The 24,417-nt window shown below is 45.0% G+C and overlaps 1 protein-coding gene across 3 annotated transcripts in view; it reads right to left on the bottom strand.

Moving 5' to 3' along the window:
- Positions 1-24,417, bottom strand: part of HSD17B12 (hydroxysteroid 17-beta dehydrogenase 12) — a 192,258-nt gene that overhangs the window by 147,678 nt on the left and 20,163 nt on the right. Inside the window, exon 1 of one of the 3 annotated variants that reach the window (XM_032790407.2) lies at positions 282-512. The exons of the other annotated variants lie outside the window; for them this stretch is intronic. Within the exon in view, the coding sequence (XP_032646298.1) occupies positions 282-447 (166 nt within the window). The 5' untranslated portion in view covers positions 448-512. Of the gene's footprint in view, positions 1-281; positions 513-24,417 lie in introns of those variants that run through there. 3 annotated transcript variants of the gene reach the window in all.

Below are 24,417 nucleotides of genomic sequence, written 5' to 3'. Positions count from 1 at the left end.
AGGAGTAGGTCTCCGGTCCTCGGCCCACCCACCCGCTCCGGGCAGGGACTCAGGCCGGACACAAGGAAGGGACTCGGCGCAGCTCAGCCCCTAACCCGGATGGGGGGCGGGGAGGCTGCCTGGGGCAGTGCCAGCCGCATGGGGCTCCCAGCGCAGAGGGCTCCAACCTCAAGGGATCCCGGCGGAATCCCCTCGCTGAAGAGGGAGCCCCGGGTGGCTCCGGGGCAGGGTGGGCTCAGACCAGGGGAGGGAAGGGGGCAGCCCCAGAGAAACCGACTCACCTGCCCAGGCGCCCAACCCCGGGCCCAGCACCACCGGGCTGCCCAGCACCCAGACACGGAGCCCAGCCAGCAGGCGGTAGGTGGCCCGCACGGTGATGTACACTGCGCTCAGCACCCCCACCCAGTAGAGGAAACCGCCACTGGGGAGAGTTCCCGGGACCACCATGCTGCCGGGGTGGCGGACGAGAGCACACTAAACCCTGCGGGTCGGCGCTGACCCACATCCGTAACACCGCCCACCCAGTACTACTTCGCCATTGGCTAGGCTGCCTCTCACTCAAAAATATACTCCTCTTCCATTGGGTAGCGCTTCGCCACACTGCCCCCAAATCTACGGGCCCACGCCAACTGCCTTCTGATTGGAAGATGAGGATGCTCATCAAACGCTTCCATTCATCAGGCGCCTGCACGCCGCGTGGTCGACTTTACGCTTCTACAGCCTTTGGCAGAGACACTTGTCAGTCACACAGACTGTTTGGCAGCCGTTGGTGCCCTCGGGGCGCGTAGTTTGAACTACGGTGCAAGGTCTCTGTGAGCTAAGCCCGTGGAATTCCCCGCTGTGGAGAAAGAACCCCCAGACTGGACCCAACTAGGGGGACAAACGGGCACTGTCTGGGGACCTTCTTCAAGCCCTGAAGGCAGGAGATCCCAGCAGCTCACCAATACCTGTAAACTGCAACTTGCAGTTACTGATTTGCAGCAATGTGCTTACCACCAATATTGTCATAGGTACCAGATCTCATTGCAAGTAGGGGCCTTCCTACTCCTGCTTTTGGACTGTGATCAAAGCTGACAGTAGGGAGACAGGAGTCCAGCTGTGCAGTAGGGCAGATGCCTAAGCTGCTAAAATGTACAGGGCAGAATGTTTGACTCATCATGGCACAAGACCACATACAGACTAGAAATCAGATATCTGTGCTGTGTCACAGTATGTAAGGCTTTGCTAAAATAAGGGACACAAATGTTCTATTTTCAATAGGATGCAGAACCACATTGGGGACATTTTGCTTCTCCATTGGAAATGTGCAAAGCCAACAAATCCTCATCCTCTAAATGAATGAATAATATTAGGAGCTTGCTAGGACACTAGTGAAAAAAATAAGAGCACCTAGAAATGACAGTGTAAGACAACTTTATTTCAGCTAGGACCTACTGCAAAGATTTTCAGCAAGATCTCTTCTTCATGTGAAAGGTAAGTATATTGTTGCACTACTGAACATAATCAGGTTGGACCTGGTCAATAATGATGTGAAGAATTTCAACGAAAACCCAGCCTGCTGTACATAATTTTGGTGAGTCAGTAGATGAGGCTCATCCCACAGAATCAAAGCTTCACGAATGTCCCATCATAGACAGTGTTAGCAGCAACTAGGCTAATGCAGGTACTGTACCATCTGTCCGATGACATGCAATTCCAGTGTCCTGTTCACATGTACTGTAGTCATTATAGACTGTGGCACTTTTTGCAAGCAGAGAGGAATTGTTTCTTGTCCTAGCCAAATTGCCATTATGAGTAATTACATTTTGCCTACCTTTTTTTTCCTGCCAGGTTCATAGACACGCAGTATTTTGCTTCACTTCTACTTGTTACCTTTAAGAACAAAAATAGCCTAAATGAAGTAAATTAAGTTATGTGGGTGATTATAGATGTGCTTTTATAATTTATGGCAGGGGTTCCTAAAGCTATGAATAGGTGCTTCTTCCCCCTCGGCCCCCACCTCAGCATTTTTTTAAAATAAACCTAATCATAATGAAGGCCATAGTTTGTAAAGCAGTTTGAGTGTCTTTGGGAGGAATGGTTCTGTAACAGGGTGCTTGGAGGGCCTGTCAGCCTAGTGGCTGGCATGACTTATAACCCCTTGTTTTCCTGGTCAAGATGCCTTAGTTTTTCAGGTAGTGGAGGTAGGAGGACCCAGGCCCTCCCACTCCTCTGGAGGGGCACTCCAAGCAGGGAATCTAAATCCACTTTCCTGGACTACTTCCTACCAGCATCCCTTCAGTTGGGGCATGGTCCCTATTATCTAATTTGCTGGGATAGCTTGCCTCTCATGGACCTTGGGCAGTGCCCATCCACAGTCCAGGCTCCTTTGGGCAGGGCAGTCAAAAGGTTGGGCCCCACCAATCAGCTGTTTGGTGGTGGGTGGGAGGGGGTGGAGCAAGGCAGGAATAGGCAAAGTGGGGGCAGGGCCTCAGGAGGAGGCAAAGTGGGGGCAGGGGTGGGAAAATGCAGGGTGATGGCGGGGGCTTGGGGGAAAGGATAGAGTGCGGGCAGGGCCTCAAGGCGGAGCAGGGGTGGAGCATCCGCCCAGACAGAAGAAAGTCGACACCTGTGCCCAGACTGTCTCTTGTCTGGAGTCACTCAGTTACCAGAGACTCTTAGGTCTCCTCTATAGTCTCCCTTGGCTGAGAGACAGAACATGATGTCTTGGCGGGCAGGCTACCTTTCAGATAGGGCAGTAGCTAACACCTGTCTGTTCACCAGTCAGCCTAAACTGGGCCAGGCTTTCTCCTTTTCTCTCCCATCTAGGCCTGGCATTGGCTGCAGGTGTAATAGGGTGGGACTAGCAGGACCCAACGGCTCCTTAACCCCTGCCATGCTGATGGGCACTTTTTCCATTTCATCACAGGTTTAAAGAGTTAAAATATATTATTATTATTAGTGTATTACTGTCCAGAATAATACTGGTTCAAGAACATGTCTGTAAACTGAATAAACTATAATGTAGTTTCTGTACCACAGAGTTACTTCTCATGTGTTATGCTCCCTGTTGCATCAGGTTCCATCTTCCCACCATTCTGAGTTGTGTGCTCCAAACATTTTTAACATAGTTTTTCGTAAAACAGATGAAGTTCCCCCAGTTGTGTAGGTCACGATAACAAGAGTCTGTTATTAGGGAGTTGCTGGGTCAGGGAGATTTAGTTCATTTAGTTCTCTTATCTAAGATGATTGCTTTGTTTTTAGTCATACTGCTTGATATTTATTGACTTCTTTTGCTTGTTTAGACTGCTTCAATCAGAGCTGGCCCTATGTACAGTAAAGCAGGCCACAGGTTGAGGCCCTTCACCTCATGCAAGCTCTGCCACACACAGGCTGGCCCTATGTCCCACAGCAGGATTGCACAAGGATGAGACAGATCTCTGCGAGGCACCCCTTTTCTCTAGTATAGCAATGAGGCCAGAAGAATCAACAGAAGCCCTGATTTCCCTGATTTCAGCAACTTGTGCCCCACTCAAGCCTCTTCCCTCCTTTCCCCATCCCACCCCTCCAAAAACTCCAGGCTTCAACTTGCCCTCTTCCACTTTGGTTTTCTTCACTCTTACCCTTATTGTTCTTTATTGGCCAAGGTTGAGTATGGAAATGATTATTCTGAGTTGGCTTCTTCTCTAAGTCGTCACTGGAACATTGTATTGTGTCAAGTATTATTGCTCTGATTTCACTGTTGGAAGTGCTCTTGTGCAATTTTGTAATAACCTTAGCATGTCTAGTAACCTGGGCATGTTTCCATGCATCTTATGCTGTATCCTTCATCTGTAGAACTCATCAACCATAAACCTTGTGCTTAAGGCTCTTCCACATATCTTTTGGATCATACTCCTTTTAACCTCATCATTCCACTCCTGAGCATGACTTTGTAGACCAGCAGCACACATGCTGATTTTCAGTGGCACTCACACTGCCTGGGTCCTGGCCACCGGTCCGTGGGACTCTGCATTTTAATTTAATTTTAAATGAAGCTTCTTAAACATTTTAAAAACCTTATTTACTTTTCATACAACAATAGTTTAGTTATATATTATAGACTTATAGAAATAGACCTTCTAAAAATGTTAAAATGTATTACTGGCACGTGAAACCTTAAATTAGGGTGAATAAATGAAGTCTCAGCACACCACTTTGGAAAGGTTGCCAACCTTGTTGTAGAGTCACTGGAAAATCTCTGTGGCATGCTGCAAATTCTATCTATTTAGCTACTTATATGACCCCATCACTATAATATCTGAATGCCTCCCAACCATTAATGGATTGTCTCTTCATAACAACCTTGTGATGTAGTAAAGTATAATCCCCATTTTAGAGATGGAGATCTGAGGCACAAAGTGGCTTAAGTGACTTGCCTATAATCACACAAGAACTCGGTGGCTGAACAAGGAATTGAACCCAGGTCCCTTGAGTCCTAGTCCAGATTCCTATTCAATAAAACATCTTTAATATTCTAATTTTACAGCGGATTTATTTAAATTGGAAAATAGAGACTGTTACTGAATAATACAATAGCCCAATATAGGAATATGGTGGGCCAGGATTGTTTATTTTGATATTAAATTCAGTCTATATCATGCTGTTCCCCCACTTCCAGTTTTCAATATATCATAGATTTTGTATTGACATTACATTGCATAATAGCATAATGCAAGTTGTCAGAGATGAAGCTGGAGGTTGAGGCCTGATCTACACTACAGGGTTAGGTCAACATAAGGTGCCTTGCATTGACCTCACTGTGGAAGTGTCTTCACTTAAATTTGGCTCCTGCTGACATAAATGTTGATTTAGTAAGACCCCCTGCCAGAGCAGCGTAGAGTCTTGGTCAATGTAATTAGGTCAGTGTAATTAGTGTAGACACTGCATTGATTACATCAACTGCTACTGGCTTTCAGAAGCTATCCCACAAAGCCTACATTGACAATACAATCGATACAATTGCTCCTGGTGAGAACACGCACCACTGACACAAGGAGCCATGTGCACACACACAAGCAATTTCATAACTCTAATGATTGTATGCTGACGTAAGTTAAATTGACATAATATAGTAATATAGACATGGCCTTAGTGTGTTGGAAGAGGAAAGTTGTGGGGTTTAGTTGTGGGGAGGCATAGGAAGCAGTTTGGAATTTTGAGTAAAAAATGAGCTGCATGTTTCTACTAAAATGGTCAGCAGATAAATAGTCAACAGTGTTGATATTTAAATTGTCATGTTCCAGCATATCAACCCATTGAGATGAATGTGGCAGACTGAACCTCTCTTAGCTGTTTTGGCTGGCTGAAGATCCAGGAAGGATCTCTGATTTATAGTCCGTTCATATTTTCATGACCATCTTTACAACCACAAGGGCTAGAAAAGTTTAGATTCTGGAGCATTATTCTGCGTGTGGGTAGATGCTACAGCTAATTCTTTGGCCTCAAATTCACAGATCCCAGTGAGGTGCAAGCCCCTGTGATCCTACGTTGCTAATACAATAGCAGAAAAGGATATAACTTTACCATAATCCACTCGCATGTAACATAAATCATTCTGCCAACCAGGGCCAGTACAGCCTCCACAGCACTTCTAGAGCTGAGAGTGAGAAATTGGGATTAGAAATCAAAACCTGATCTTCAGTGTGGCAGCGCAGACGAAGCTGGGCCATAGGGCCAGTTTGACAGCCTTTTGTTTAGTGTGGATTTTGTACTGGTTTCTCTGCTAGTTTTATTTTAGTTCTAGTTCTGGATTATCTCAACATCTTTCCTAGTTCCTGTCTGCATTTTTATGCTCTCAGTAGGTAACAACTAGGGATGAGTAAACTGGTTCCAACAGGAATTGATCCACACGTTCACCCAAAACTCATCTCACCTGTTTTCATCTTTTAAAGAGTGAATCACTATATCATGGAAAGATTTTATGAGTTGGGTTTATTTTTCATAGATAAAACTAAAAGCAATCTCTTAGATTATTTTATAATCCAAACCTGTGCTTTGAGTAAGATGGACCCCTGCTTTACCATCCCAATAACTTTCTTGCCTTTACCAAGAACAAGTCTAATGACATCTGCTGATGTGAAATTACAAACAGTACACACAAGACTGCAGAAACATTAAAGCTGCATACAAGTCCAGCCAGCCCACAGGCAAGAGGTATAAATTTGTCATCAGGAAAACCAGAACGTAGGGGAAATTGTGTAAGATGTGTAGCAGGCTAGTTATACACAGGAAAGTTAATGCACTACTTGTGCAATACTATAGCAAGGGGGTAGGATGGAATGCTTTCCCAGTTCTACAGCGTGATCAATTTATACCTGAAACATGAGAAAGTATAACTTTTGTACTAGTTAATGTAAATACAATTGTGGCAGTGTACTCAAACAATTTATCTTATATAATACACCTTGAATACTGGCTGTGCAATGAGCATCTCAGTGGAGATGGAAGAATACAGGGAGGGAATGCATCTTCTCCCTAGGTCACAGATAAGTTTTCTGGCTTCAGTGCAGCCATTATTGCAAACTTGAGGCTGTATTACCCCATACTCTAATGTACAGCTTCCTCAATGGGAAGAAAATGAGGATCCATGTGAAAATGGATCCTACAGCTCTGACTTCTCACCTTTCACACTGGTACACAGAGTGCTAGGAAACTGCAGCTCCCATGAGACATCAAAGTGGCTCGGCCACATGGAGACACCATGGTGCTTCATGGGAGATGGTGTCTGGCTGGGGAACAGAGCCAGGAGGAGACAGTGGAGGGAGGAGGGATACAGAACTACATCTCCTATGAAGTACAACAGTGGCTCAAGGGGATGGAGGGATTAATATTGATTCAAAATAAAATGTTTGTTTGGCTCAAACCAAAATGTAACAGTCTCAGTTTCCAGATAGAAACTTCTGCCAAAATCTATCTTTTCCCCTGGAAACTTTGATTTCAACATAATCCCATTTTCCTGCAAGAAAATATTTCATTCAAAAGTTCTGAACAGCCCTAATATTGGGCCAAATCCAGTGATCCTTGTTCAGGCAAACCACTCACTGAAGTTAATACAGATTTGCCATTGACTTCAATAGGAGCAGGAGCAAGTCCTCTAGAGGCAAGGCTTTTTGAGATCAATTTACTACTATTATTATTTATGACTTGTATTAATATTAATATATTAAACTAGTAGTATTTTTTACTTCTCCTTCTCCCTTGGCCCAAACATGCAGGGCATATCCAAATCTTGCCACTTCCTCTTTCTCAACATCGCCAAGATCCACCCTTTTATTTCTATTCCCAAAGCAAAATCTCTCACCCAGGCCCTCATTATTGTCTGTTTTAACTACTGCAGTACCCTTCGCTTTGGTTTCCCAGACACCATATTTTACTCCTATTCAGTCCATGCAAAATACAGTAGTTACATTCATCTTCCTTGCCTGTCAATTTGATTATGTCACACTGTTCTTAAAACTCTTCTCCGGTTTCCCATCCACTATCAAATAAAATTTAGATTCTGGTCACTACATTCTAAGCTCTACATAACTCTGTCTCTCCCTACTTATCCAAGCTTGTCAAGCTTCATGTTGGGCCCATTCCCTCTGCTCTGCTAATGCTCCCAGCCTTGTCCGTTTGTCAGTCTCCTCCATGCCATCTTCCACGTACTCCTCTATGCCAGGTACAATCTCCTCGAGCTCACCTGCAAAGCCTCTATGTTCTCTGCACGTAAGTCACTCTTAAATATCCACTTCTGCTGTGCTGCTTACAGTGAATCAGACTGACTTGCATATAATTTGAATTTTATTTTCTGTTGTTTCCATTCCATTTTCCCTAACCTTTGTCTCGTTTGTTCTTAGATTGTGAGTTCCTTGGAGCAGGGACTGTCCTTGAATGTGTGGAAAGTACCTATCACATACCAGGTGCTACCATAAGTAAAAACTGAATAATATTACTGTAATGCCCTGAGACTCCCATTCAAATCAGGGCCCTGTTGTGCTAGGCACTCTGCAAATACAGAGTTTGAGAGACAGTTCCTGACCAAAGAACTTACTTAAGACAAGATACAACATATTGGTGCAACAAACAAGTGGAGGGAATGAGGTAATGAGGAAACAGGTTGTGTGGCTTTAGATGAAATATACATGGAAGATCATTGACATCATTACATTAATTGCAAAGTGTAATAAGCCCAAGTGAATAAGACTAAACCATGTTTTCATATTTTTAAAATACTACACTTTTATTTTAATAACAAGCACATGCTTGCTATGGTTCCTGTTATGAAAGAACATACAATAGCATGTCACTCAAACAGCATACATTATTAATACAAATCTAAATAAATTATAGACGCCTGTGCGCATAATCAAATTGTATGAAACAATGAAATCTACTGTGGAATTTAAGTTTTGTTGGGTTCAACAACACATTGTAATCTGGATTTCTTTGCCCTTGAACAAGCATATACATTAGGTTTAATGCTGGTGATGCAGCAAACCCAGCGTGTTAACTGGTACACATGACATAGGATTGTGATGTAGGAAAATATCTTTGTGAAGAAGTAGATAATTAGCCAAGTCAGCGTGATGTGGATTTATCCATTACTATTGATTCTTGGTTTTGATGACAATGAATAAATTTGTCCTTAGAGCAGTTTGAGTTGCCACTAGTATAATTTTGCTGACTTTCTATATTAATACACAGAATGGAGTAGCTGTTGAGTAGAATAACTTAGCTAACAATTTATTTTTTCCTGTTTATACATCTGATCCTGACAAAGCACCACTCAGGATCAGGCTCTCAGAGAGCTTCCTCCCTACCAAACCAAAGCTGTATATTACTCAGTGAAATTTGGTTACATTTTTTAGATTTGTACAATTGATAAATGGAAATGTAGGGCCCAATCCTGTAGCTGGTAGCCAGGCAAACCTCTCACTGTCCTCAGTGAGGGTATTTTCTGCATAAGGACTGCCATAGTGGATTCATCATTATAATAGCAAGGGCCAACTTGCAGCACTGACTTGTTTTTCCTTTTGATGCTGTTTCTCTACCTTACCTTTAGTTAGCAGCAAATAGTACTCAACCCTTCTAGAATGTATATAATTAATTCCTAGGAATGCTTTAAATATACAGCGGTTATGTATTTTCTGTAAGACCGAACATGCATGTTGGTATGTGTATGAAAGGTGAAGAAACAACTCTACTATAATTTTAAGAGAAAACAATACAGCTATAAAATTGTTTTTACTCCATGATTGTGACAATCAGGTCCCAGACTCCCAAGGAAAGAACAAAGCATCTGAACCCCAAAGAATGAGCAATGGAATCAACTGGTTGTATACAATGTTATTGGGTATAACTATATGTCATATAAAGTCTTCTGTGAACACTTGTAATGTTCTGAACTTAATGGTTATTAGGAGCTCTGTATACAGGTTATAGTTATGAATGTATGCATGTATATATGCATAGAAAATTGTAATTATAACTGTTATGCAACTACAGCATCACCTCACAACAGGGTGGTGAAGCAATCAGGCAGGGAGAGACACTTTTCAGGCTAGTTGTTTACATGAATCCAACTTTAAGTACCCATCCATAGTCCAGCCAGGAAGAGACAATTGTGGACCATTAAAGCTGATGGAAAGACATTGAAACTGAAAAGAAAACACCAGTCTTGGAAAACTAAGGCTATGTCTACATTGCAAGTTATGCTGGCAAAGCTTATGTCGCTCGGGGGGAGGGGGGAGTGTGAATAAATCACCCCCCTGAGCGACATAAGTTACACCAATGTAAGCCCTTGTGTGGACAGTGCTATGCTGGTGGGAGAGCTTCTCCTGTGGACATAGCTATTGCCGCTCGTGGGGGCTGGAGTAGATGAACTGATGGGATCATTCTCTCCTGTTGGCTTCGAGTGGCTACATTACAGAATGTACAGTGGTGCAGCTGCATCGATACAGCTGTGCTGGTGTAAGGCCTCTAGTGTAGACATAGCCTAAGAAAGGTGGAAGTTTCCTTTAATCTGAAGAACCATGAGTCATCAAACATAAAAATGTAGGGGAGGAGAAAAAAGCCTTTTAAAAGTAGGTTTAGGGCTGAGGTTTTTTAATGCAGAAACAGGGCCAGCATCTAGGCAGGATACATTGGGAAACTGTTCAGAGGCATTAGGTAACTTGTATTAGAAAAGGGAAATTGTCTAATATAGAAGTATAAAGCCTGAAGTTGCATCTTTATGTTTATTTTCTGTGCTACCTGTATGTGTTTGCTTTTCCTTGCTCTTTTAACTTTGAATCTGTGATTTTTTTCCTATTGAATACACATTTTGTTTATTTTTACCCATAGCAGGTCTCTGGTGTGCAAATTGTATGAAGTATGTATCCCAAACTGAGCTGATAATGGGGGGTTGTCTTCACACTTTCAGGGGTGATGAACCAGAGAGGAAAAGTCCAAGCGGCTGGTAGTTAAGACTTGAGTAGATGGATGTGGGGAAACTCAGGGCTGTTGGTATTACCCTGTGAGCAGTAACTAAGCTGGTAGAAGCCAGGGTGAGACCTTTGTGCTTCTAGGCTGGCTATTGGTATCAGGGCTCTGACTATAGCAGCATAACATTAAGGTCCCCAAAAGTACAAGGCTGGCAGTGACAGAACCCCTTACTGGTCTGGGTGATCCCCAAAACTTCACAATGACATTGTATAGAGAATACTTTCTCCCATCTACAAGATAACAAGAGTCAGATTCTTGCATAGCTGGGATACAGTGGAATTATAAATCATTAGAAAGAACATATGCTCACTGTGGTTGCACCGTACAGGACTTTTTTTATTATCCGTATATCAGGGGTTGTCAAACTGGTTTGTGAAAAGCTGGTATATAACTTTGTGTGATCTCCTGCTCCTTGTTTTCATCTGCTTTTACAAGCACCCAGGCTCTTCTTTGCAGTAAGGAGCCTGGATGCAGTAAAAGAACCTGGAAAGGGGGAAAGAAGCCAACTAAGTTAGTTCTATTAGATGCTACTGCTATATAAGTTGAGGATAAAATGGGAGCTATGCTGAGGGACTGAAGCCACAAACATGAAAGGAACATCCAGAATACAGGTGAATCAGACAACTGTGTAGTACACACATGGAAAGGGGGGAAGGGAACCAGGCAACTTAACATTATGTGTCCATGTAAACAACTGCTGCAGTTACCACAAGGATGTTATGCAGTTCCGAATAGGATCAGTACTAGGAGGAGAAGCAGCAATGAGATAGTCTATTAAAATGCATTCCACACTATGAAAATGTTTGCTGATTATAAATCCTCAGAACCTGCCCAATTTCAGTTGTATTATCTGCTCAGGCCCATCTAGAGAAATTTGGAGCTCCGGTACGTCATGTTCATTGGGCCCCCGCCCTCTCATTTTACTTTATTTACATAAAGGTTACAGATTTTTGGAGAGGAAGCCGGCCTCGTGCTCGGTTCCCCAGTACAATTGTCCTTCCTTTCCCCGCTCTGTTGTCAGCCCTCACCTACTACATGTAGGATTGTCAACTTTCTAATTGCACAAACCAAACAGTATAGTCCCTGCCTTTAGGCCCTGCCCCTTTCCCAAAGCCCTGCCCCCACTCACTGCATTCCCCCTCTTTCGGTGGCTTGCTCTCTCCCCTGCTCACTCACTTTCACTGGGATTGGGCAGGGGTACAGGGTTGGATGAGGGTTCTCACTAGGGGTGCGAGCTCTGGGGTGGGGCCAGAAATGAGGGGTTCAGGGTATGGGAGGAGGCTCCAGGCGGGGGCAGGGGGTTGGAGTGCAGGAGGGGGTGAGGGTTCTGGCTGCGGGTGCAGGCTCTGGAGTGGGGCTGAGAATGAACAGTTTGGGGTGCAGGAGGGGGTTCCAGGCTGAGGCTGAGGGATTTGGAGTATGGGAGGGGACTGCGGGCTGAGGTAGGGGGCTGGGGTACGGGAAGGGGTACAGGCTCTGGGCTAGGGGTGTGGGCTCTGGGATGGGGCCATGGATGAGGGGTTCAGGGGCTCTGTGCTGGAGCAGGGGGTTGAGGTGCAGGGCAAGCAAGAGCTCCATCTGGGATGCAGGCTTTGGGGTGGGCTAGAGATGAGGGGTTTGGGGTGCAGGAGGGGGCTCTGGGTTGGAGGGGTCTCAGGGCTGGGGCAGGGGGTTGAGGCACAGGCTTACCTTGGGCAGCTCCCAGTCAGCAGCACAGCGGGGCTAAGACAGACTCCCTGGCTATCCTGGTTCTGTGCTACGCTGCACCCCGGAGGCGGCCAGCATGTCCAGCTCCTAAGCGGGGCAGGGAGCGGCTAGGAGGCTCTGCGCGCTGCTCTCGCCCACAGGCACACAGACCCCGCACCTCCCACTGGCCACAGTTCCTGGCCAATGGGAGTGTGGAGCTGGACTTGCTGGCCACCAGGAAATCCTAACTGCATGTAGGAACTGCTATTACCACCATCTTTTTTTTGTCATACAGGTTCCAAACAGGTTTGTCATACAGGTCCATTATTGTTCCATGAGTGGGTCTCAATTAATCCTTGATAGGGGAGCACAGATACAGTGAGTCTCCCATAAGTCTGTGGATTGCACTTTTTAAAATGTTGGGTATTCACCATTTTTTTATTGTTTATACAGCTCTACGCAGATATATAAGGAGATAAAGGTGCTTCCCTGAGCAATCTTACTTAGATGTAATGCAGGGAGTGATGCTCATAGGGAAGTTGTGCTCATAGGGAAGGGCAAGATTTACAACCATAAGAAACCATGTGATTTTTGTTTGGCTGTATCTTGTTTAAGGTGATTGTATGTTCCTGGTACCCTGTCAGCTTTACAAAACCAGTTTTTGTCCCATTTCTTGTAAATTGCTGTACACTCTAAAGGAGCCTCAGACCAGCTAGGCTGATGCAATTGACTGTTAAATGCATTTTCACATCAAGCAACACCCACAGCAGAATATCCCACCTATCCCTCAGGGAACATCCTTGTCTGCACAAGACCTTCAGTAAACCTCACCTGTTGAGTCAGAGACACTTGGCTTCAGGCTTAGTCTGACTCAGGGCAGTGCAGTGCTGCAACTAGTAAATCTAATATAGGACTATAGGTTTACATTAGGCCTAAGTGAACTATGGTTTTAAACTGAATTTGAATATTAGCATGAGTAATAGGCCCAAAGGACGTGACCAAAAATAATGTACTCTTAAGACAGAGAAGGATTGTTTGTGATAAACTTGTTGTGTCCTCTTGGAATACCAGTGTCATCTTATTTAAGGTTTGGGAAATAAAGAAAACATGGCTAACTGGGCACCAGCTGCAGTAAATAATTGGTTAGAACTTAGTCCAGTATTTGGGAAAATATATGGTAAGTAAGATAAGTCAAAAACCTTGAAGAGAGCAAAGTTCAGCCCTAAACTCCCTCATCTAGCTTTTGCTAAGGTCCAATAATCTGCAATTACATCACCTGTTTGTTATACTGCATATAAAAGCAAGGTTTTATAGCAGTTCTTTGTCAGAGCTTTTCCTTCCCCCTCTGGCATCACGCCATGATGAGAAGATGTCCCCTACGCCTGGCCCGTTGTATTCTGGCCAATGAGTTTCATTAGTGACGTAGATTTTAGGTGGGATGTTGGTGCCCTGTGACATCACAACTGTTTTTTTATACTGATTACCATGCCAAACTTAATACACGCATCAGAGAAGTTATTCAGCATAATCTGCAATTCATCAGGTGACTTAGAGATGAATGCAGCATCATCTGTAAAGAGCAGATCTTGAATAGTGAGCTGGGTGACATGGCTTTTGCTCTGAAATCATCTAATTGTGAACAAGCTGCCATCCATCCTTGATTCAGTTAGTATGCTAGATTGATCATTTCCAAAAGCATACTTAAGAAGAATAGAGAAAAAGATGCAAAAGCCAGTAGGCACTAAGATGCAGCCTTGCTTTATGCCCGCATCAATGCTAAACTCAGACGATGTTTCATTTTCATACTGGATAGTCGGCTTCATTCCCTCATGGAACTTCCTAAATAGAAGAGAACATTTTCTGTGGACAGTCAGTTTTCGACAGGGTCTTGTATATGCCATTCCTGCTAACCATGTCGAAGGCCTTTTGTAGGTCAACAAATGCTACATAGAGAGGTACCTATTGTTTACGACATTTTTTCTTGAAACAATCACATTGTGAAGGACATGTCAGTCATGAAGCATCCAGCTCTGAACTGGTTCTCAGAATAAACTCTCTCAGCAAGGACTTGGAGTCTTTTCAGCTGGACTCTTGCAAGCCCTTTGCTGACCATGCTGAATAGAGATATCCCTTGGTAGTTGTTGTAGTCTGCTCTGTCCTCTTTATTTTTTTATAAAGTAATTATGTTTGCATCATTCAGATTCTGGGGTATGCGGCTTTCTTCTCAGCAGGTGCAGAGAAGTGCGTGGATACTGCTCACAAGCTTTCTCCCCCCTGCCTTTAGGAGCTCTGGAAGTATCTGATCATTGCCTGCTGCTTTCCCAGGCACAAGCTCTTTGATAGCATTCTCTACAACTTTAAGAGTCGGTGTTTGGTCCAGCTCCTACATCACTGGAAGCTGGGGAATGGCAGCTAAGGCAGTATCACAGATAATAGCATCCTTTGAGTAGTGTTCTTTGTAATACTCAGTCCATTGGCCAAGTTGTTCTTGCCTGTCAGTCCACTTTCAAGTTTGCAGGTGTTTTTACAACAAATTGGCCTAAGTGCCTCTTTGATTCCATCACAGGTACGATGAAGGTCCCCTGTTTCAAAGCAGGTCTGAATCTTCTGGGCACATTTTCTATTGGCTTTCTGGACCACAGCCTTAGCCTCTTTGAACTCAACGTTCTGGACTTAGTTGGTTGTTGAAGTAAAGTGAAGTGAGCTTGCTTCTTCTTTTCTATGAATGGGAGCAACACATGTTCAGATGCTGTAAACCAGTCAGGTTCTTTTTCCTTTGTTGTTCCAAAGACATATTTGGCAGTAGACAGTGCCTTAGTCTTGAAATTTTCCCACAAGATGTCAGAATCAGGGAATCAAATTGATCATTTTCAGAAACACACTCAAGCACATTGGAGCTCCAATGTTATCAACAGATAATGCGGTCTGATAATTCAACAGAACTTGACGTGACTCATAAAGAGAGACCACAGGCATAATTCAGTGGCAAAGGCCACTCAGACAGGTTTATTGCCTTCCTGGCACAGTCCTAGTGCCCTGGCTCCGTGGTTACAGATACACTAATACATGAGTGCAAAGTGGCAAAGAGTGACTCAGTCAGCCGGGGCAGTCTCTGCTGTCCCCCACACCACACAAAGAGTTAAGGTGTGGTACCCCAACATTTATAGACATTTATAGAATCTTCCATTTCATGATATTTGTTTGTTACCTCCACTTCTTCCTGATATCTCAGACAAATCATATTACTTAGACATTTACATAACTATCTAGTGCCTACTTCACTGGTAACATCTTTGCCAAGTTCATATACTGGAAGCTTATTTGCTTTAATACATGGCCTGACTTTGGTTCACAGCCTATAGTTCAGGACTCAGATCATGCACCAGGCCCACGGCTCAAGACTCTCTCTCTGCTACAAGAGGTACCAGCAATTTTTATTAATAGGCTTTTCTGTGTCCCTGATCACTGCAGCAGCTGAGTGCCTCACAAATATTAATTTATTTATCCCAGTGAGAACCCATTCCCGTGCCTTAGCCATGATATCTTCCTTCCTTTCTGATGGCTTGGGCTGTGTTTAGCTGAGAAACACCCTCTTACTGTGAGCCAGCCTAGCACTTGATATCCATTGGGGCTCTCAAGCTAAGAGTCACTCACTTTATAAGCAATGGGTAAGGATATGATTCTGTCTCTGACGTCACAGATACCATAACTTTCCAGGACCTCCATGACTTCTTCTGGGACAGAGCTGGAGCAGCTGTTAACCACTGGAGCAGCGCCAGGAGCAGGGGTGGGGATGGAGGTGGCTGGAACAGTCAACTGGTGGCCAACTCCAGTGTTGCCAGAGCACCAGCTGCCAGAACAGCTGACTGGAAGCCCATCACCAGAGCAAAGGTCCCCAGCTCGCTGGAGCAGCAGTTGCAGTTGGGTTAAACTTCCTGCGGCTGAAGCAGCTTTTCTGATATCAGCTGCCTCCACACTAGGCCCTAGTCTACACTGGGGGGGAATCGATCTAAGTTACGCAACTTCAGCTATGTGAATAACATAGCTGAAGTCGACGTACTTAGATCGACTTACTGTGGTGTCTTCACTGCAGTGAGTCGAATGCTGCCGCTCCCCCATCGACTCTGTCTGCACCTCTCGTGGCGCTGGAGTACAAGAGTCGACGGGAGAACGCTTGGAGGTCGATTTATCACACCTAGACTAGACGCGATAAATTGATCCCCACTGGATCAATTGCTGCCCGTCAATCCGGCAGGTAGTGTAGACATACCCTAGGAGTGTTTTGCTGATACAGTATACTGGTATATCTATACTGGAAAAGTGCTCCTACTGCAAACATGATCTAAGTGACATACTTGTGGCCCAAGCAAATTTGATCCCTTTACAAATTTGTTTTTCACACTAACAACCTGTCTAACTGCAGCTTTTACCCTCTCTTCTATAGTAGTTCCCTTCAGAGGTTTCTACAATGTTAATGCAGCACACGTGAATTATTACAATTAAAAAACAAAACAAAGTAATGCTCTGGCTCCCATCTCTAGCTAAACCTGTTACAACACATATTTTGACTATGTTTGCTGACTGGTGAGGGAAATACAATGAGCCGTCCTAGCTTCAAGTTGCCTCTTCCCATGTTTTTCAGGTTACCAGTCTGCATGGCATCTGCATTATTAATTATTATTATTATTATTTGTAAACCTAAGGTTTCAGCAACCTCCCTTTCTGCCTCAGAGATTTAAGTCCTGAATTGCTGAACAATAAACACCACAGTATAACTGCAGAAACAGAAGTTTCACCTAAACCAAGAAATTGTTGGCATGTTCATCCTGCTGAATGCAGAGCCAAACTGGCACACTGATTTCTGTGGATCCTTATGAGAAAGTTCCTTTAACAGGACTTATGCAATAGGAAGCTATAGAAATTACACTATAAACCTATAGACATTAAGAGAGCATTTTAGGCTCTAGGACCCTTCTGTTGAGTTACCTTAGGCCCAAGTGCAAAACCCCTCCATTAAGGTGGGAGATAATTATTGTTGTGTCATGCTAGAGACCAGAAAAAGGGTGGGAATGTTTCTTTGGGCCAGAGACAAATAGGATAGAGGAGCTCCTAGAGGAACACCATTAGGAACAGTCAATATTGGGGAAGAAGCTTAGGCTGGGTTTTGTGCAAGGCTCATTGATTTTAAAAGATTAACAAAATGCCAGAAAATAGGGGTGAGTTTGGACACTAAATCAGGGTCTATGTACTCTGTTGAGGAGCAGGGAGGGACTAAGATCATTTACAGGATGTTATCCTTTCTATAGACATTTTTTTAAATCATCCCATAGATTTTTTAAGGTTGGTTAATAAACTGTACATAAAAGTTATCAATCCCTTTTGAATTCTGTAGGACTTTTCCATGAGCAATTATAATGGGGAGTGCTTCACATCCTCAACATGTAGAACAGGAAGTGGCTTGAGGGATTGGTGTGTAGGAAAGCAGCTTTTCTAGAAGCAGCAATGTTCAAAGTCACAAGTACATTTTAAAAAGTGAATTTTAGTGATTATAGGTGCTGAACTAAGAGTCCCAGAGTGTGACATTCTCTAGTGAATACACAGTCTGAGCAGCGGAAGCAGAAGGTCAACCTTCTTCTAGCTTAATGCACCCTGTTGATTCTGAGTAGGAAAGCCCACCTCTAGAGGCAAGACAACATGGTCCCACTTGCTTATTCCTTGCAGGCTCTGTTGACACTGCCAGTCAGTGCCTTTGAAATAGTAAGTTAGTAATATGGACACTTGTCCATTATGGAATGAACAAAAGACAGCATTCATTTCACTGGTCCCAATACCAACATACTGTGTTATCTCACATGATGCATTCCCCTCAGCCCCATCTGCTTTTTGATGAGAACTCTTTGTTTCCCATCTATAACCCATTGTTTATTCACTGTATCATATTATCTAGAATCATCTTTCTCTCAGTGCATCTTTGTGTGGTGCTATGTTGAACATGAAATTGTGTCTACAGCCCTCCCTGTATCCAATGCATCGGTTGTTGATGAGAAAGTTAGTATAGCATGACTTGGGTTTCACAGATGCAAAGCAGCAATCATGTAATGCTTCCTCTTCTCCATAGCTCTGTATTCCCATCTTATGTTTTTCCAGAGAATTAAGAGGCACAGAAGTCAGGTTATCTTGGCTTATTCATTTCCCCTTATTTTTAAAGATTTGAAAAACATCACCCTTCCTCCAGACCCTTAACTGAGGGCCACCATTTGTCAAATATTTTTGGTAGCACTTCTACAACTTGGTAATATTGCATGTCTACAAAACTTTTCATCTTAGGATCTCCAAGCACCTTACAAACATTAATTAATTAAGCCTCGTGGAATGCATGTGAAGTAGGTATATATCATTCTCAATTCGCAGACAACAAAACTGAAGCACAGAGAGGACATTGTCAGGAACAGTAGTCAAGACTTACAACTCACAGGCCCCTGTTGTTAGAATCCAACAATACTTCTTTCTTTTTTCAGAGAGTTCCCTAAATGCTTCTCACCTCCCCAGAACCTACTTGATGACAGTCACAGTCATTAAAAGGGAGATTTTCAATGGGGTCTAAGATAGTTAAGCACCCTGCTCCCACTGAAACTGAATAGGATTTGAGGCATCTAAATCATTTAGGCTCTTTTGAAAGTCCCAGCCTTAGTTCAATAAAATAATCCTTCATTATTATCCTTGCTAGAAGTCATATCTACATCTTCCATTTTGCTGTTGGAATTTGATTCTATACTATACCTCTATACCAGGGGTCGGCAACCTTTCAGAAGTGGTTTGCCGATTCTTCATTTATTCACTCTAATTTAAGGTTTCGCGTGTTAGTAATACATTTTAATGTTTTTAGAAAGTCTCTTTCTATAAGTCTATAATATATAACTAAACTATTGTTGTATATAAAGTAAACAAGGTTTTAAAAATGTTTAAGAAGCTTCATTAAAAATTAAATTAAAATGCAGAGCCCCCCGGACCAGTGGCCAGGACCCGGGCAGTGTGAATGCCACTGAAAATCAGCTTGTGTGCTCCTTTGGCACACGTGCCATAGGTTGCCTACCCCTGCTCTATACCCTTCTTTAAGCAGGTTCAGTAGACTGGATAGTCTAGTGACATCGTCCTTCACCCTGAAAATTTTTCTCCTACACTTTTGTTTACTAATGACACCAAAAAAAGGTCCAGCACAAGGTACAATCACAGCCCTTTAATTGCTGGATGGGATGCTGATGCCCTCAGAAGCATTTTCCCTTTGGGAATTGTAGGGAGCTAGTTTTCACAGAGCACACAACACTTAATTCTAAGCACCTGATCAAACCTAGGCCTGCCTGATTCCCAAGCCCTTCATCTGAAGAAAAAATAATTTTCCATCTGCCAATGATCAGGTTGCACCGTACACCTAAGCTCGGAGATTTCTGACAAGTAGTGTTTGTTAGTCTGCACCTGCACAGTTACTCCCCTTGTGCTCTAAACTGAGAGTATAAGGGGCAGTGCAGAGTGACACCTCTCCAGTTCCTCTTCTTATCATAAAGCAAATAAGATCCAAAGCAGAGGGGAAGGAGGACAGGTAGTGGAATACAGATAGGGACCACACATCTTGAAGAACCTCCAGTTACAAGTAACCTCCATTTCTTCTTTGAAAGCTGGTCCCTATGGTTATGTCTACGCTACCTGCCAGATGAGCGGGTAGTGATCGATCTATCATGGATCGATGTATTGCATTTCATCTAGACGCAATACATCAATCCCCAAACGTGCTCCCCATTGACTCTGGAACTCCACCAGCGGCGGAAGCAGAGTTGACGGGGGAGTGGCGGCTGTCGATCCAATGCCGTGAGGACGCGAAGTAAATCAATTTAAGTTGATCTAAGATACGTCGACTTCAGCTACGCTATTCTCGTAGCTGAAGTTGCGTATCTTAGATCGATCTCCACCCAGTGTAGATCAGGCCTATGTGTATTCCACATGTGGATGATGGATAAGCAGTATTTAAAGAGAAGTGGGCGGGGAGGATGCAGTTGGTATAGTGGGATGATGCAGTTGGTATAGATGCTTGTAACACTGCAGTTCCAACAGCTGCATCTGCAGAGGACACTTGAACTAATGTGTAATGCTTCACGAATGTATGGGTTGTGCTCCAGGTAGCTGACCTACAGATATCCACTATAGGTGCCTCTCAAACCAATGCTGTTGAGATTGCTTGTGCCCGAATGGAACGGTCTCTCACCCCATCCAGGGGAGGAATATGCACTAATTAGGAACCCAGGATGATGCAGCCAGAGATCCACTTAGAGAGTGTCTGAGCAGATAATGCCTTCCTCGTGACTGTTCCGCTATAGTGACAAATAGCCTTGGTGATTTTCTAATCAGTTTTGTCCTTTGCAGGTAGAATCCCAGAGTTCATCTGACATCCAGAGAGTGAAGTTTCCTCTCCTCATTGGAAGAATATTGGTAAGTAGATAGGTTGATTGATGTGAAACTCTGAAATGACTTTACGGATGAATTGCAGGTGCAGGCAAAATAAAACCTTCTCTTTATGAAAAACAGTGTATTGCAGATATGCCAGGAGTGTTCCCAATTCACTCATCCTTCTAGCTGATGTGATGGCAACTAAAAAGGTGCCTTCATGGAAGCTGAAACATAGAATATGTGGTCAATGGTTCAAAGGGTGGTTTGATAAGTCCTTACTGTATGAGGTTGAAGTCCCATTGTGGTGCAGGTTTCACCAGTGGTGGCAGAGTCCTACTAGGCCCTTCAAGAATCTAATTGTTGCTGGGTGAGTAAAAATGGCGTTTCCCCCTACTGGCAGATGGAAGGCACTGATTGCTACTAGATGGACTTGCAGAGGGCTAATGGAAAACACTGAAGTTTTCAAGGACAGAAGATAGCCTAATACAGCAGGGATACCTGCAATTTCTGGAATCAGAGGGGTAGCCATGTTAGTCTGGATCTGTAAAAGCGGCAAAGAGTCCTGTGGCACCTTATAGACTAACAGACATATTGGAGCATGAGCTTTCGTGGGTGAATACCCACTTCGTCAGATGCATGCAATTTCTGGAGATGACTAATTACATTATCCCCAGGTAGAGAAACACCTCCATTTAGCAGATAACATTTGCACGTTGGGACTTTCCTACTTTGGTTGAGAATAGACTAAACAGTCTACGAGCACAAACATTCTAGGTCTGATGCCCATCCAGATACCAGGCCATGAGGTGAAGTGGGTCTGGGATGGAAAGTCTGATCTTGCCATTCTATTGGGTTAGCATATACAGGGAGGGTTGGATACTGATGTGATGACAGGTTGACATTCACAGAAGGTCCAGAAACCAGAACTGTCTGGGCCAGTTGGGTGCTGTCAGAATGACGCAAGCTTTGTCTCAGTGATTCTTCCATAGAACTTGTGGTAGCAGAAGGATGGGAGGAAACACAGATCTGAAATAGTCTATCCAGGATAACAGAATGGCTTAATCCCTGGAATCACGGCCCAGAGCTACCTTGCAGCAGTAAAGGGTGAACTTCTTGTTCGTTTGAGATACATACAGATCCCAGGAAGGTGTTTCCCACTGTATAAAGATTTTGTTGGGAAGGAACTGTGTATCTCCCACTCATTGTCTGTGGAGAAGTACCTGCTGAAATTGCCCACTAAACAATTCTATATACTAGGTAGGTATTTAGCCAAGACAGATATGTGGTTGCTGAAGCACCAATTCAGATAATTAACTACTTCTAAGCAGAGAGAAAGGAATTTTGCTCCATCTTGTTTGTTTATGTAAAAGACCGCTGTCATGTTGTCTGACATTTGGACATGGCAGGACCGAATAAGTGGGAGGAATGTGTTGCAAGCTAGACAAACTCCTCTCAGCTCTAGTTGATATCCATCCTGGTCTCCCGAGGATGCCTAATGGCCTTGTGCATTGTGGTTGTCCATCCAATAAGGAATGCATCTGTGATAATGGTGACACCGGGTGCGAGTGTGATGTGTTCCAGGTTAATCCACCAGGCAAATGAAGTGATAACCCTAATGGGAATGGTTACTTTGATGTTTATGCGGTCTCTGTCTGGTAAGAAGATGGATCAGAGCCAGACCTGTAGGCAGTGTAAGTGAAGACTGGTGAACAGTATTATAGAAGTACATGATGCCATGTGGCCTAATAGGGAAAGGTAAACCGACAGGGGTTATGATCTGAAAGTGACTTTCTTATAAAATTGTTCATGGTCTGCAATCTTCATCTACGGAGGTAGGCCCTTGCTGAGATCAAGTCTAGGGTTGCTCCTATAAACTCTCTCGTGGAAGTCAAAGTGGACTATTTTTGTTCACACAGATTCCAAGACTGCCAGAAGATGAAGCAAGAACAAAGTCACGGACTGGACCTCCCTTACTGGAGGGACCTGTACGGAGCCTGTCATCCAGATATGGAAAGTCTGTGTAGCTATGACATCTCATTTGGGTGGCCGCCATTGAGAAGACCTTCATGAAAACCCTGGGTGTTGTTGCTAGCCTGAATGGGAGTACTCTAAATTGGTAGTGTTCTTTTCCTACCAGAAACCTAACAAACTTCCTGTGGGATGGATGATTGTCCACATGAAAATAAGAGTCTATCACGTCGAGAGATGTGAACTGCATTTCCTCCTGTAGGGAAGGAATTATTGATGTCAGCGTAACCATTCAGAATTTTGATTTGTGAATAAAAACATTTAATTGCCTAAGGTCAAGAATGGGTTTCTATACTCCATTTTTCTTGGGGACTAAGAAATATGGTGAGTAGAACCCCTTCGGTATGTGTTAAGGCGGACCCCTGCTGCACAGGGCCAGGTGGGTGCCCCGGAGCTTGCAGGGCCGGGCAACTGCCCTGGATCCTGGACCCCTGCCATGCAACTACCCTGGAGTATGCTGGGCTGGGTGGCTGCCCTGGACCCCTGACCCCGTGAGGCTGGCCAGGAGCCCCATATCCCCACCATGCGGCTGCCCTTGACCCCCGCCACGTGGGGCCAGCCAGCTGCCCGCCATGGACCCTGAACTCCCAACAAGCGGCTGCCACAGAGTTTGCAGGGCCTGGTGGGTGCCTCAGAGCTTGCAGGGCTGGGTGGATGCCCTGGACCCCGGATCCACGCTGCCCTGGACCCTGGAGCCCTGCCATGTGGCTTCCCTGGAGCTGGCACGGACAGGTGGGTGCCCCGGAGATTGCGGTGCTGGGCGGCTGCCCTAAACCCCTGCCACGTGGGTCAGCTGGCTCCCTGCCCTGGACCCCCAGCATGCAGCTGACCCAGAGTTTGCTCGGTCCATCAGCAGCCCCGGATCCCCACCATGTGGGGTCGGGCAGCTACCCTGGAGCTCTTGGGTCGGGCGGCTGCCTAAGACCCTGAACCCCCAATCCTGAACCCCAGACCCCTGCTGCACAACTGCCCCAGATCCTGTGGGGAAAGGCAGCAGCCCCAGACCCCAAATCCCCGCTGCCCTGGAACCCCGCCGTGCGGTTCCCCTGGAGTGTGCAGGGCTGGGTGGATGCCCTGGACCTCAGTGCTGGCCGGGAGCACTGGACCCCCACCATGCAGGGCCAGCCAGCTGCTCACCCTGGACCCCTGCCACGCAGCTGCCCCAGAGCTTGCAGGGCCAGGCAGCAGCCCCGGACCTCCATCTTATGGGGCCAGGTGAGTGCCCCGCACCCTTGACCCTGCAGGGCCGGCCAGGAGCCCTGGATCCCCACCACGTAGTTGCTCTGGACCCCCACTGTGCAGGTCAGCCAGCTGCCAGCCCCAGAACCCCACCACACAGCTGACCCACAGCTTGCAGGGCCCGGCAGTAGCCCTGGACTCACACCATGCAGGACCAGGCAGCTTCCCCGAACTCTGGACCCCACAAGGCCAGTTGGGAGCCCTGGACCTTGGATCCCCGCTGCTCTGGACCCTGGATCACCGCTATGCAGCTGCCCTGGAGCATGTGAGGCTGAGTGGGTGCCCCGGACCCCCGCCATCTGGGGACAACCAGCTGCCCGCCCCAGACCTCCACCAAGTGGCTGCCCCAGACTTTGTGGGGCCACTAGGGCACCCTGGAGCTTGGAGTGCTGGGCAGCTGCCCCAGAGCATGAGGCTGGATGGGTGTGTCATAAACAGATAGCTAAGGGTTAATGTTTCTTTTACCTGTAAAGGGTTAACAAAGGGAACCAAACACCTGACCAGAGGACCAATCAGGAAACAAGATTTTTCAAATCTCAA

Source organism: Chelonoidis abingdonii, chromosome 4 (genome assembly GCF_003597395.2).
Source record: "Chelonoidis abingdonii isolate Lonesome George chromosome 4, CheloAbing_2.0, whole genome shotgun sequence".
NCBI lineage: Eukaryota > Metazoa > Chordata > Testudines > Testudinidae > Chelonoidis > Chelonoidis abingdonii.
This window is presented reverse-complemented; position numbering and strand designations above follow the sequence as displayed.